This window comes from Crocodylus porosus, unplaced genomic scaffold (assembly GCF_001723895.1).
Source record: "Crocodylus porosus isolate Cpor-Errol unplaced genomic scaffold, CroPor_comp1, whole genome shotgun sequence".
Taxonomy (NCBI): Eukaryota; Metazoa; Chordata; order Crocodylia; family Crocodylidae; genus Crocodylus; species Crocodylus porosus.
The window spans coordinates 237,329,475-237,344,676 of record NW_017728886.1 but is presented as its reverse complement, the minus strand read 5'-3'; the positions used below and the strand labels follow the sequence as shown (position 1 = coordinate 237,344,676).

The 15,202-nt window shown below is 43.1% G+C and overlaps 1 protein-coding gene across 1 annotated transcript in view; it reads right to left on the bottom strand.

Annotated features, from left to right (window-relative positions):
- RIMS2 (regulating synaptic membrane exocytosis 2) overlaps positions 1-15,202 on the bottom strand; it is an 867,608-nt gene that overhangs the window by 247,542 nt on the left and 604,864 nt on the right. The window contains exon 23 of the mRNA XM_019551690.1: positions 11,497-11,559. Coding sequence (XP_019407235.1) covers positions 11,497-11,559 — 63 coding nt within the window. The remainder of the gene's footprint in view (positions 1-11,496; positions 11,560-15,202) is intronic.

Genomic DNA, 15,202 nt, shown 5'->3' with positions numbered 1-15,202 from the left:
TACATGTAGATGTACATGCTTACTTTGCAGTAAACTATGCTAATGTGAAGTTAAGCATCTCATGTAGAAATGTCCAGAAGTGATTTAATTGATTGTGGTTTAGAATGCAGCCCACTCGAAGCACTACATTGTGTTTCATAGTGCTACTGCTGATGATGGTAGCTTAGCGCAAAAACATGACCTAAATTACTTAGCATATGTTTATACAGGCATTCAGCCCTTACCATAGCCCTTACTTGACATACATCTATGTTAAGCTCATTTCCCTCAGCAGTTCTTTCTGCCCCCAGAAGTTTCCTAAGCAGCAGTTGTTGAAGCTGAACTTTCCCCTAGCTGGGTCTTTCCTGAAGCGTGTTCAGCAGTCACCTACCTAAGCATGAAGATACATGGGGAATCCACCAGTTTCTTCTAAGCCTCTCTTCCTGTCTCTACTTCCCCGAATAACATTGAAGCACAGAAGAAGAGACCAATAATTCATATAATTCCTAAAAAGACACTATTTTCAGGGGTTTTTTCCTTTATGGTGGATCTCTTCTCAGGAATCACTCCACTCACTATTTCCTTTTAATGTGTGTAGAACAATAAGACAATATAGATAAAAGTGGGACAGCTTGTGCAGCTCATATTGTGAGATGACAAACCCAAGACTTGTCCTAAATATTGATAGAGACTTACTTACAGGAGGAAAAGTCCTGCTTTTAAATTACTTTCAGTGTGATTTTTGCTCCCAAATTAATTAACTACTGCCGAAAATCTCACTCAAAATGTAATCCTAAATTAGTAGGTAGGAACTCTAAAAGCCATTCCACTGTTTAAAAAATTCAACGTATCCAAAACCCATGGAGTTACTTAAAGTGATTTGAAGCTCCTTTGCATTGCCAGCAACATTTCTGCAAATGTTTTTATTTATAAAACTAATGACATATCGGTGTGGCCTCCCACTCCTTCATTTAGTATTATCTACTTCACCATCCATCATCCAAAGGAAAGATGAAGTAGACAAAAGGGGCGGGGGCGTAGCTCTCTATGTCAAGGAGAGCTACACATCCCTGCTAGCTGACACTGGCTACCAGGGTGGATGGCTGGAGACCCTCTGAGTTAAAATCCATGGGGAACATGGAACAGGGGACACAATGGTGGGAGTCTACTACAGACCTCCCACCCAAAGTCAAGAACTTGACCAAGACTTTGCCAGGGAATTGGCTGAAGCTAAATTCTGTGTCTCAGATCATTGTAAGCCACCATACAGAGCAACTCTGTGGCTAGTCTAAGTAAAAAATAAACACTTCAAATAAATACTAAAAATTAGAATGACCAAGATGGTACATAGAGAGTCCCATGATACCATTTTTTTCAAAATTATTTATACTAATATCTAATCCAAGGGGCTATAATGACTTTTGTTAACTACTAATTTATCTATATTTCTTCATCCTCATAACCTGGGATTTCCCAAAGCTAGTATTTTTCTCAGTGCAGAAAGTTGCTCTTCCTCATTTATTCAGGATTAACATCACTTAAGAAAGAATATTTACCATATAAATAAACGGTATTTATCAAACCCTATTCACACAGAAAGTCCTACAGGAGGTAAGCACTGCACAAAAGTAAGCCGTTATGAAAGCTTACAACACAAGCACACACACAACTTTTGTTTCCCAAAACAATTGGAAGCTCTTTTAGTTGCCATCTCATGTACAATATTCATGTTACTGGGTTCAATACACAAAAAACAAGTTATAGTGGCAGGACTGTTAAAATATAGTTCATGCAGGACTGTTAAAATTATAGTTCATTCAAAATTTCAAAGGCATTAATTATGTCCTTGTAACAATGAAAAAATTAAAGTATAATTTGAGAAGAATCCCAGTAGACTATGCTTTAATTTGAGAAGAATCCCAGTAGACTATGCAAAGGTTTCTAGGGCAATGGTAGTGACCATATCAGGCTTCCACTACTTCTGGAAACACTGAGCACATAACAGGAGGAATACTAAGGTACAATATCTAATAGTCACAACTTCAAGTACATGCCAGCTATTATCCAATGGGAATACCTGTCAGTGTCTGTGGAAGGTTGCTGGATTTCAATCCTTGGACATGTTGTTCTTCTACTAGCTATAGGAATTTTGCTGTTTAGCCATAGACACAAGAGCCTCTGTTAGTATAACATAAATATGTATGCCTGCAAACAACTAAGATTTCTAGCACCAACTGAATTTTGATCCATTTCAGACAGAAATGTTCAGATATAAATAGAGAATATCAATTGTTAAGATGTGAAGAAGCAGTACTCTGTGACAGCACAAAGCAATCTTCGGCTAGTACCAAAAGTTCTAAAGTCAAATAGCTGTACAGAAACATAATATGTTATAAAACCATTAGGTGTTAAGAAATGTTAATGGGAAAAAAACAATTCAATTCAAAATAAACATCAACCCAAAAAATGAAATATAATTTAAGGTATCTGAGTATTGAGTCAAGTAATATATGTCATAACTGGGGTATGTGCAAGAGTGAACAACTTAGATAATTATAAGGTATATCTACACTGTACTTACCAAAGCCACTGCAGAATAGTTTAGAAACACTAAACTTGGCTTGAAACTAGCTAACTTAGATACTGATAGCAGTCTAACTCACTGCACCATGTTGTCAATGAGTTCAGCATGAACTAATTTACCCAAGACCATACTAGACTTCATGAAATCATGGCTAGACTTATCAGCCAGTAGGCAAAGTAGATATGCACCTTATAGATTAACTACAAAAGATACATAGACAGCATAAGCTGTAGTGAACTCAAACTCACTTCACCAGATGTGTAAGAGGACAAGCATCTCTCTCTCTTACTATATATATATCTTAGGCCTCCTCTACATGTTACAGGTATCATGCAATTACCTTATATGACCAGCTACATGTGCAAAGTACTTAGCACACAATAAAAGGCTATTTGAGCACTCATGGTGCTCCAGCCAGGTCCCTCAGGACTGGAAAAGGGCCAACGTGATGCCCATTTTTAAGAAGGGGAGAAGGGATGAGCCGGGTAACTTTAGGCCAGTCAGTCTTACCTCTATCCTTGGGAAAACACTGGAAAAAATCATTAAAGAGCACATTTGTGAAGGTCCAGCAGGGGAAATGATGCTGCAAGGTAACCAGCATGGGTTCATCACAGGTAGATCCTGCCTGATAAACCTTATAGCCTTTTACGACCAGATACCATACTGCCTTGGCACTGGAGCTGAGGCAGATGTCATCTACTTAGACTTTAAGAAGGCCTTTGATACTGTTTTACATCCTATTCTCATAAGGCAGCTAGCAGGCTGCGGAGTGGATGCTTACACAGTCAGGTAGGTGACCAACTGACTTAGGGATCACACCTAGAGAGTGGTGGTGAATGGGTCGTTTTTGACCTGGAAAGAGGTGGGCAGTGGTGTCCCTCAGGGGTCAGTCCTTGGACCGGTGTTATTTAATATCTTCATTCGCGATTTGGACAAGGGTGTGGAAAGCACCCTGTCCGAGTTCACAGATGACACCAAGTTATGGGGCAAAGTTAGCACACCAGAGGGCAGGGAGTGGATTCAGGCTGATCTGGACAGGTTGGGTCAATGGGCAGAACAAAACAGGATGCAATTCAACAAAGATAAATGTAAGGTACTCCACATAGGGAGGATAAATCCCCAGCACACCTATAGGTTGGGGGATGACCTCCTCAGCAGCTCAGTGGCTGAGAGAGATCTTGGAGTTATAGTTGACTCCAAGATGAACATGAGCCAGCAGTGTTACAAAGCCATCAACAAAGCCTATTGCACCTTATTGTGCATTAGCAGATGCATGACCAACAGATCGAGGGAAGTGATGCTCCCCCTCTACGCAGCACTAGTCAGGCCGCAGTTGGAGTACTGTATCCAGTTCTGGGCACCGCATTTCAAGAGAGATGCAGAGAATCTGGAGAGGGTCCAGAGGAGGGCCACTCATATGATTAGTGGCCTCTGTACAAAACCCTTTGAGGGGAGGTTGAGAGATCTAGATCTCTTCAGCCTTCATAACAGACATCTGAGGGGAGACCTTGTAGCAGCCTGTAAGTTTTTCAAAGGAGGACAACAGAGAATTGGAGATGCGCTATTTACCAGGGCACCCATAAGAGTAACTAGGAATAATGGGTACAAACTAGTGGAAAGTAGAGTCAGGTTAGACATTAGGAAGAAATTTTTCACAGTAAGGGTGGCCAGAATCTGGAACAGGCTGCCAAGAGAGGTGGTACTATCACCTAACTTGGAGGTCTTCAAGAGGAAGCTAGATAGGCACCTGATTGGGGTCATCTGACCTCAGTCCTTTTCCTGCCTGGTCAGACACAACGATCCTTCAGGGTCCCTTCTGACTCTACAATCTATGAAAAGTTTCAATCAGCTATAATGTTAGACCTTGCAAATGTGTATTAACTTCATCTGGTTGCTAATGAGTTTAAATTTGCACATGTAGCAGGGTCTCCCTTGGAATGGGGAGCTCTGTCAGTTGATTGGGCTCCCAGCCTCAGGGGTGCACCATGCCCAACGTGAAATTCCCAGGCTTGAATGATCATGGCTGCTGCAATCTGCCAAGTTCTGGGGTGCGTGAAACCCCTGGGACTAGGAGACTGCAGCAGCCATGATGCCCAAGGTTGTATCTGTAGTGTAGTAGAAGGCATGACTGTGTTGATGGCATATTAGATCCCATCACACCTTTATGTACATGAGTAGGGGAGGCCTTATTTAGTGAGTTCAATTTCTAAGGGGCTGGGAACTGCACTAGAGGGGGCCATGGGCCCCAGGAGCTGCAAACTCCCCTGCCTCACTGCATCTGTGTGCTGCCCTACTGATCCCTACTCATCACCCTGCAACCTCACTGCACCAAACACTGCCCCACTAGTCCCCGTGTCCCTCTGTTACTGTTCTCCACTGCACTGCATGCCCCCCTGCTGCACTGAGAGCCCCCCTGCCTTCTCATTGTACCACAGGGCCTGCCACTGCTGTTCTCCATACCTACGCAGTGTAACACACAACCTCCCACTGCTGCTCTCTGTGACTCCCCTCTGCTCTCTGTGCCCCCTTGCTGCTTCTCATGTCTGCCTCCCTGTGAACTCCAACTCACATTTAGGTCCCCAACTGTAAACCTCCCCCCCCACCCTGGTGCATCACCAGGCTACAAATTCCCCTGGCACTTCAGGCTGTGCCATGCTGCACCACCCTGATCCCTAGGGTAGGAGCAGGGGCATGAAAGGGAAGCCAGATGTATGCGGAGCCTGAAGCCTCTAGCTGCTGCTGCAGCTGGTACAGAAGGGGGTACAGCAACCAAGTGGGAACCCAAAGGCCACAATTTAACCTCTCAGGGGCTGTATGCAGCATGCAAGCCACCAGTTGGACAGCCCATATCTATAAAGCGTATATCTACCTTGCCTTCTGCCTGACTTCAGACTAACACAGCTAACTACCTCTCTAGACTTATCATAATTAGTTACCTAGTTTCAAACCTGCTTGTATATTTCTTCACTACATGTGTAGTGTCTTACATGTAGACATACTCCCTATAAATAGAACATATGATGTCACAATATAGCCTACATATTCTCATTGGAGCTACACTGATTTGCACCTGAGGAAATCTGGCTCCTCACTGATATTCGTAAAGGATAGTTGCATTATTTATGAATAGCAATGCTACAGTTATACTAGTCATCACCATGACATAACAGACAATACTATCATATTACCAGTTCATGTTAGAACAACTAGCACAGAAAGCTTATAGAGTGCTCCCAAGAATTTATTTCCTGCAGTATTTCCTTTCTCTTCCATTTCTAAAGCCAGACTGTTAATATGAATCCAGTTATATATGCCTGAGAAGAAAAGAAAACATGACTAATTCATGTTTAAAAAATCTAAACATCATCTAACTTGTTTTTCTTTAGTCGATATGAAAATTTTAATATAAAACTCTCAGTCTAGCAAGGTTTGATACAACTGGAATATGTACTATAGGGAAAGAGATTCTTGACTTTCTATGTGTGTAATATCCAAGCATCATAGATCATCTTTAATACCACATTGGGATGCAAGTTGATTGAGTACAATGAAGTATTCAGTTTATTAGCTTGATGTTAAGGATCATACTTTCAAATTTTAGACTATAAGATAATTTCTCAAAAAAGAAAAGAAAATATTTCTGTGTGCCAACAAATACACCAATGGCCCGTGAAGGTACACACTAGCATATATTGCTGTTTTTATTTCAGTATGGTTCATTCCATTTTAAATGTCATTTAAAAAAGCTTTTGAAGAACCAATTTATGGGACAGGACATTTATGGAAAATATACTTTTGTTATTCATATCAAAATATAAGACAAGAGTATAGATTTAAGCTTTTGCTATAGTTTTGACTACATTTACTGTAGAATGTATTTTTTATTGTAGGCTGCTTATACTCATGGAGCATTTTATCACTCCCCTCATTCATGTCATGAACCCAGCGATCTTTCAGCAATACATTATATCTCAATAGCCATTTTCAGCTCTCACTTCCTACTAATACAAAAACTAAACTAAAATATGTGAAATATTAACAATGGACAGTTCAACTCTTAGGTTCTATTTCTCATTTCCTTACTGTTGTCTCATCCTCCCCAACAGACCATTCCAAGAGCTGAGAATACTACTAATCATTAAAAATAATCACATAAAGATTAATAAAATGCCCCAGGTACCCAGGTATACAAGCTTAGAACTGAGCCTTATATTATAGCTTTAATATACAATTCTTGGAGATTAATATACAATTTCAGAACACATTGATTCACCTGCTTGCTAGAAAACCCTGTAATAACGAAAGATGCATGTACAATAAAAGCCATTTTCAAAACTCTGTAAGGAATGTATAATTTATGAATGAACAGAAAAATGTATGGAGGGTAGTACATTCATAAACAATGCTCAGTCAGGTTTAGTCCTCGAAGATGGGGAATGCTCTAATCCAATCCAGAAAAACACTTAAGCACATACTTATAGTCAGCTATCTCAGTATTTCCACAGATTTGAATGGGATTCTTAATGTATTCAAAATTATTCAAAATTAAGCATGCATTTATCGGTAACTGTTGGATTGGGCTAGAGTGGTAAGCGCTGTATAAGAGTGATTCCTCTCACACTCTTATACACACACAACTGAATCTAAAAATAGTTTACAACCATTTCAACCTCTCTTCTTGGCATAGTTTACTTCCAGATCCTATATGAATGGGTTTCAACCTTTTTGGACTCAAGGCACCACTCCATATCTTTTGTGCATTGAAAGGCACCCAATTTCAAAAACTAAATGATCTACTATGGTGCTTACTTTCTTGCTAAGGAGCATGCAGTGGGGGACAAGCCTGAAGCACCATTTATCTGCTTATCACCTCACATCTTTCAGCCCTGGAACCCTGGTTGAGAATCACTGTCCCATAAGTTACTGATAACAATTTTTTTATTTAAATCTCCTTTCATTTTCAATAAACTTCTATTTTAAAGGAATGAGTCCCTGAAAGACCTTGTATTAGTAGAAGTCTAGACACAGGTTCTGATTTTGCAAAGATTCATGCACTTGATACACTTTGTGCACTATGTGTAGTCTCTGAATTCTGATCTCACAGAAGCCTATTTGAAGTTGGCCACTGACTGTGGCCAGGATTTCAGTCTGTGAGGTTAAACAGCTGTGCAAATCTTTTCTGAATCAGTGCCACTGTTTAATCCCCTATAACAGAGGTATCAAACATATGGCCTGCATGCTGCATCTGGCCTGTAGAGCTGTATGATCCAGCCTGCGTTTGCTGGACCAACACCACAGGTTGTCCCAGGCCCCGTGTGCTGCATGTGGTGCGCAGGTAGAACCCAGAGCTGCACACCCTGCACACAGTACAGGGGACCAGCATGGGGCATGGATTGCATGCTAGATTGGCTTAGTATGCTGGCTCTGGGGCTGGTTTGGATGGGGCCATGCCGGAACCAGTGCACAGGGCCAATTGGGTAGGGAGCTGCAAGCAGCATGTACCCTGTGCTGGCCCCTGTGTAGTGTGCAGCACATACAGTCAGTCCAGCCCTGTGTGCCACGTACAGCACACGCCAGCCCCAGAACTGGCTGTGCATATGGGGCCAGCATGAGGTTTGTGCTGCCCACATCAAACCGGCTGGACCCAGCACTGAAGATGGCACAGGCAGTTCTGGGCATGGGCTGCATACAGTATCCTGAACTGACCCCTATCCTGCCTTCCAGGTGAGTCTGACACCCTGCCTTATCACATGAATATATCTAGGAGAATCCTGATTCTTTCAGAGCTAGTAGGCCAAGTTCATCCTTTCAGTGGCTTGCATAATTAGAGACTTTTATAAAATGTACACAATATTCTTTATGATCTGTTGAAATGACATCTTGGACACAAAACCTTTTTCCACCCTTTTTTTGGTCTCAGCTTTGCAGAACCTTACTTCAACTCTGCACACAAGTACTTACACAGACAGCTTGCTTTCCTGAATTGCAAGGCTGGGTTATTTCCCCCCAAGTACCTAATGATATCAGTTTCTATCATGTACTAGGATTAAGAAATGTCAGGTAAAATTCACCTGTTATAAATTTCTAGTGAAAAAAGCACTCTGGAATTACAATTGCTTTGTACTCCATAGCATAATTCCACATTTAAAATTGGCTAGATGTATATTTTTCTAATTTAGAGAAAAAAGAAGCTGGGGCCAACTATGTCAGTACTGAGCAAATATATTGTTAATTATGCTATAAACTGCTGAATAATAAATTTTATACAATATTCAATCACATCATTGCAGAAGTACTAATTGAATCTTGTACTGAAGAAAAACTATCAATTTGAAAACTACATCATCAACTAAATGGGAGAATGTATGCATAAGTAATAGCTTAAATGAGTACACCAGAATGAAGAAAACTGTCCCTCTCCTTTTAATGTTTAGTTGGTACATCTGTTTTGTTGATTTATAGTACTTTTGTTGAGCATACTGACCCACTTGCTCCTGTACAGCTCCCAAAGGGAGCTGACATGCATTCTCTTATAGGACCGCAAAGGGACATAAGTAATAGAAAAACCAAAAATGAAGAGTCAGTAACCAAAACTGTATGCAGAACCTAAGTACAAATGTTCATAAAGCCCCTGGCCAGAAGCACTCTATCACGCTTTACTCAAAGTACTGTAAGTTAGAGTAAGACCAACTGAACAGATATTTAGGCTCGGAGCCTGCCTTCACTGGTCAAGGTCAGCAGCCTGGGAGTGCTGTTGCACACCTCCCAGGAGGCTACTGTACCCATCTCCAAAGCCCCAACCCCTCACCAGCAGGTGACTGTCATCAGTGGCTTGGGGAGAGGGAGCCCCTATGCCACACAGTGCCCCCCGCCCCCCCCAGATTGCTGTGTTGGGTCTGGGGGGCCAGGCCAGGTCTGCATGGCCCAGCCACTTGACAACTGCAGCCAGGAGCTTAAGCATGGGGGAAGGGATACATGGGACACACCCAGATTGCTGGGTTAGGTGTTGTGGGGGGCCGACGGGACTGCACTGCGTCTGCATGGCAGGAGGCTGCCTGGTTCGACCTTTTGCTACAGCGGGAACTTAGGGTGAGGGAAGGGAGCCCTCCTACTACATGGACCTGGCCTGCCTCCCCCCACTAGACCTGGAACAGCAATCTTGGAGGGAAGGGGGAACATGGCACAGGGCTGCCTTCTACCTCACCCCAGCCTGTTCACAGCTGAAGCCAGGAACTGCAGCATTGGGCTGCCTGGCATCACTAGGAACTGGCAGTGGGGGAAGGGAGCCCCTCTGTTCTGCAGACCTGGCCTACCCCCACCCGACCTAAGCACTGGGGGCAGAAAGAGCTGTTGGCATGGGGGGGACTCTTCCCCCATCCCCATCTATCTGTCCAAAGAGGAGATAGCCTTTTCTGTGACAGCCTGGGGGAGGACCTGGAGAAGATGAACACCAGCTAAGGTTATCAAGCTGCCCAGAAAGGGGCCCCTGAGTTGCTGGGGGAATGTGACCTACCTTGACTCTCAATGGGATGCTGTAGAAACATTTGATAAAGCACTCTACCCTAAAGCACTTTAGTCTGAAATCCATCATTTTTAAAGCACTTTATGTGCAGTAAACAACTGTTCTGTTAGAGCTGTAAAGCACTTTCTGCCCACTTAACGCATAATAAGTGTAACATCTACAATTAGCCAGAGAGAGAACAGGCTAAAGGTAAACCCACATAACACTGATAGGGTTGTAATGGATTAAAGAAACAGTTTTGTAATGGACTAAAGAAAAATCATAATTTTTACCTGAGAAATACACAAGATTTTCCAAAGGCCAATTTATTAGGATCAATTTAGCTCTTCTTTACTCTTACTTCCTAAAACTAGAAAATTTATCTTGTAGGCTAGTACACACAGAACTAATACTGAATACTTTATCTTAAATATCTTTCGGGCCAAAGATAATCTCTAAGGGATCTCTAATCCAAATATTTTTATTCCAACAACTATACAGCTGTAATATTCAGGTACACATACACATGACTGTTTCTGCAAAGTTAAACATCTACATTGTGTTATCACAGAAAAGTGATCAAAATAATTTTAAAACTTATGTCAGAATTAATTTCACTAACAAAATGGAGATATAACTTTGTACTATTTTAATATTCATAGATATGTTTCTATACTATTTAATAGGTTATACTTTGGCATTATAATTGTAGTAGTTTAAAGATCTTCAGGCTCTGCTTTGAATAATTTAAAAACCTGGGGGAGGAAGGATCATAAATATAATATATTACAGGATGGGAGATCAATGGTCACTTTTTTCCATGATGCTGTTGCATTTATCCTAAAATAAATGTAACAGCTTTTTGCCAAAAAAACTTCTTAAAGACTTTAGTTAGACCTTTCTACCGCAAATTCCTGGTAAACCAACTGGCATTTTGTCTAAGGAGATACTTTAGGATTGGTCACCGTATGCACTACACTACATTAAACTTACACTATATACTTGCTTCTAAAAGTCTGTGCTCTATATATATTGAAATGTATTGCTCACTAAGGTAAGGGTTGACAGTAATCAGACATTAGTTTATTTAAATCCACTTTCTGGTACTAAACAGTAGTTTATATCAAACTGCTTCTTCTTTTGAATTCCTTTCCCTCCACAAAACAACCCAGAACATTAAAAAAAGATTAAAATTAAAAAGTTCAAAAGATTAGTATCAATCAAAAATCACCCCTGTTTTTTCTATCCTCAAACTAAAATGAAATATTTTAATCCTGAGAACAGACAAATATATAAACATGCATTTTCAGGTGTGTAAAGAAAACTGAAGGACATAAATTATTTTTGTACAGTACTACAATAAATCAAACTACATTAAATTATGAATATATTCCTTTCAGGTATATTCTGTAACACTATGCTCTTTACTTACCCATAATTTTCATCTGTACCATTGACTACATGATCTGCCCATGAACTTGCACCATTGTAACACCTTTACAATGCAGTTAAAATAAAGAGGTTTTATAAAAATATATTAATAACACTATAATTCATATGACATCCACTACTAACTAATCTGGAATTTTTCATACGTTTTTAATACATTTGCTGAAAGAAAAATGGACCCCTTTTTTGAAAATGGTTATGTATGTTTTTTCCTAATTTAATACTCAACTTATTTCAGTAAATCAACTCTATTATTTTCAACAGTTATCTTAACTATCAACTTGTACTCTAGGAATGTCCCTAATTTTTCCCCATACAAAACTGCCTACAATTTATGCTCTTTGTGTGGAATAATACTATTCCTAATTAACTTGAAATCTATATACAGTATACCATATACACTATAAAACAACACATTTCTTTATGTACTAAAAGTTCCTCTAAATATTAAAGCAAACACTTTAAAAACTTTTTTTCATTTTTTCTATTTAGTATTTCCTGTGGTTTATTATATTTGTTTATTTTTCAGGCAGAGGGGAGATTGTATTCAGTTCAATTTGAACAATAAAATATAAATCAGTGAAACTTCCTATTAATATTATTCTATGCAATATTTTATTAGCTATATAGTTGAAATATTTGTAACATGATTTTAGCAAAATTAGTTGAAGACAACATCATGGATGCATCCACACATGCAGGCAGGCGTACTTGCAGCAGCTCAAGTACCAGCGGCACAAATTTGTGCCAGAGATTTTGTGCCCCAGCACATGTGTCTGAACATGCACTTTGGTATGGAGCAAATTGTGCCACTTGGGGCAAACTGACCCTGCCTAACTGACCCTTCTCCTGGATATTCATCTGGGGGAGCTAGAGCTAGAGCTAGAGGCTGGGACCAGCACCTGTGCTGGCCCCAGCAGTATAAAAAGCTGCCCTGACAAGCAACTCAGGACAACTTGCCTTCAGGAGCTTCTAAGGCCCAGCCAGTCAGTACCTTGGGACACTAGCCCCTTGTGCCAGCTGGACTGCTGAAACAGCCCTAACCTGCTGCCTCTGCACCCTCTACTCACTGCAGCAGTCTAGCAGTGGGAGCTGCTTCCTGGTTTGTGACCTGCTGCCACTTGCAACAGCATGAGGACCCTTGGACCTGTGGTCCCATGGCTGCACACCTGCCAGACCCAGACAGGGGCTGCATGACCACTTGGGCTGTGATATAGGCACTTCTGCAGAGCTGCCTACACCCAATGGGCCAGGGGGGGACAGCTGGCCTTCAAGCAGCACTGCTGTCATGTCCTCTTGTGTCCCCACTCTGCCATCTGGGCAGCTGTCACCCAGAAGATGTGCTCGTTGTGGTGGCCAGATTTAAACTGATCCCCAAATAGCCAGGAGATCAGCCCCCTTCATTCATTAGGATGTGGAGCTAGCTGCAGCTGGACCCACAGCTGCTTTGTAGCACTGAGCAGCACTGATATGCTGGTGTCCTGCCCCTACCCATACCCTTGCCTCTCACTTCCAACCCACAGCCCTGCCAGTGCCCCTCACTCCTGACCCCACTCTCTCATTCCCAGCAGCAGCTCCATTCCAGCACCACAACATGCGTTCAGGTGCAGCAGTCCTACCAACTGCTTTGTAGCTGTAAGCAATGCCAGCCCTTACTGTTCTGCTCCCTGTGCCTATGCCAAGGTCCCAGTGATTCCAATGCTGGGTCTGGGAAGCCCTCAACTGGAGCTTAGGAGCTGGGCTGGGCAACCCCCTTCCCTTCAAGGCCAGCTTCCCTCTGCAAAGGCTGCTCTAGGGGGTCTCCAAGCCCAGCTCTAGCAGCCTCTCCTACCTGAAGCACTCTCCCATCCCCTACCCCCATCTCTCTCTCTCTTTCACACACACCCTTGCTGCCACCCGTGGCCCATCATATATACCCATAGACCCTGCTGCAACCTCAGTTACCACTCTGCCCACCACCACACAAGCCCCCCAACTAAACCTCACACCCATCCTCCTGCTGCCACCTCCACCCCTCCCCCCAGCTCACCACATACCCCCAAGTGGTTCCTGGGACCAGAAGTCCCCCCAGGCCAGGGCTACATGTCTCAGCACTGGTGTAGGCAAAACGTAGGGGTGCAGTGTGGCAGTTGCCCCTACAGCCATGGCTCCTGCCAGCAGGTCCCATTCCATTTGGTGACTGGACATGCAGGGTGTGAGATTTGTGGTGGGATGTGGGGGAAAGGTGTGGGGTTTGTGGGGGGTTGGGGGAATTGTAGGTGGGTATAGGAGTAGGTGTGGAGGTTTGGGGTGGGTGTGGGTGTTGGGTTTGTGGGACTGTGTGTAGGGGGTTATGTGGAGTTTGTGGGTGGATTGTGGGGGGTTCATTGGGTGTGGGGTTTGTGGGTGGGTATGTAGGTGGTGTGGGGGTTTGTGCAGGTGGTTTGTAGGCATGGGGTTTGTGGGTGGATAGTGCAGGCTTTATGGGGAACTATGTGAGGGTGGGGGTAATTTGTGGGACAGGTGGATCCCCCCACCCACCACCTCACGGCACACAGCCCCTGCTGCAGCAGCCAGCAATGCGCCCTTGGGGCACTCATGGCCCATTGCAGGCAGAGCCCCCAGCAGAGCATGGCGCTGCTTGAGAACTGGGGGTTACACATGGCTGCCAGAGCTGGCCTGGTTCACTGGCATGCACCTTCAATCAGAACCGCGCCTTCCTCCACATGGTAGGCATGTGTAGGCAGCAGCTAGCCCAGCCTGATGGTGTGCAGATCCTGCCTGCAGTGCCAGGAGCCCGGGGTGGTGGAAGGAGCTGACCCAGTTCTGCTTGAAGTCATGCACCAGCGAACTGGGCTGGCTGTGCACATGTAGTCCCTAGGTCTCAGGCAGTGCTACACACTGCCAAGGGGTTCTGCCTGCAGCGGGCCATCAGCACCCGAAGGGCCCACTGCGGTTGCTGCAGTGGGTGCTGTGCACCATGCGGGGAGCAGATGGGGGACCCACCCCTCCCACACAGTCCCCCCACCCCAATACAGTCCCCCTACCCATACACAGTCATTTCCCCACCCCCACATCCCTGCTCACCAGGGCAGAGCCTGCATCCCAGCCATGCCCCACTTCTATTTCCTTCAGCATGCTGAAGCAGTGTGCTGGAGCAGCAGGGGCATGTGGCAAATGTAGAGATACACTTGCTGGGTGTTAAAGCATTTCTTTGGAGAACCCAGCCTCCAGTTGCTTTGAGACAAGCTCCAACAGCGTGCCCTGTGCCATTTTTTTCAGCGTGTTTTATTTTGATACCAGGATTTCCCAAATTTCCCAGTATCAAACTTAGATTCCATACAGCATATTTGCAGCTCAGGAAACATGTTTTTCGTTCAAGGCATGCCTTCTGTGGTGTCTCAACCTGCTTTGAGATGCCACAATAGACACATACTCACTCATGTGGATATGGCCCATGAAGTATTCAAATCACTCCATTTGATATATGGAAATGGCAAGAGGAAAAGAGATGTGGAGCAAATGTGACCGCTGAATGAAACATTTGTCATTCTTCCAGAAACCCCATGATAACTACCTTAACATGTACTATTCTACATCTCTGGGAACACATTTAAATCATAGAACTGAGTTACAGAGATGGTGATATTGACTCAAATATAATAATATCTGGAGTAATAGATTTACTATAATGTGTTTGCAACTAATAC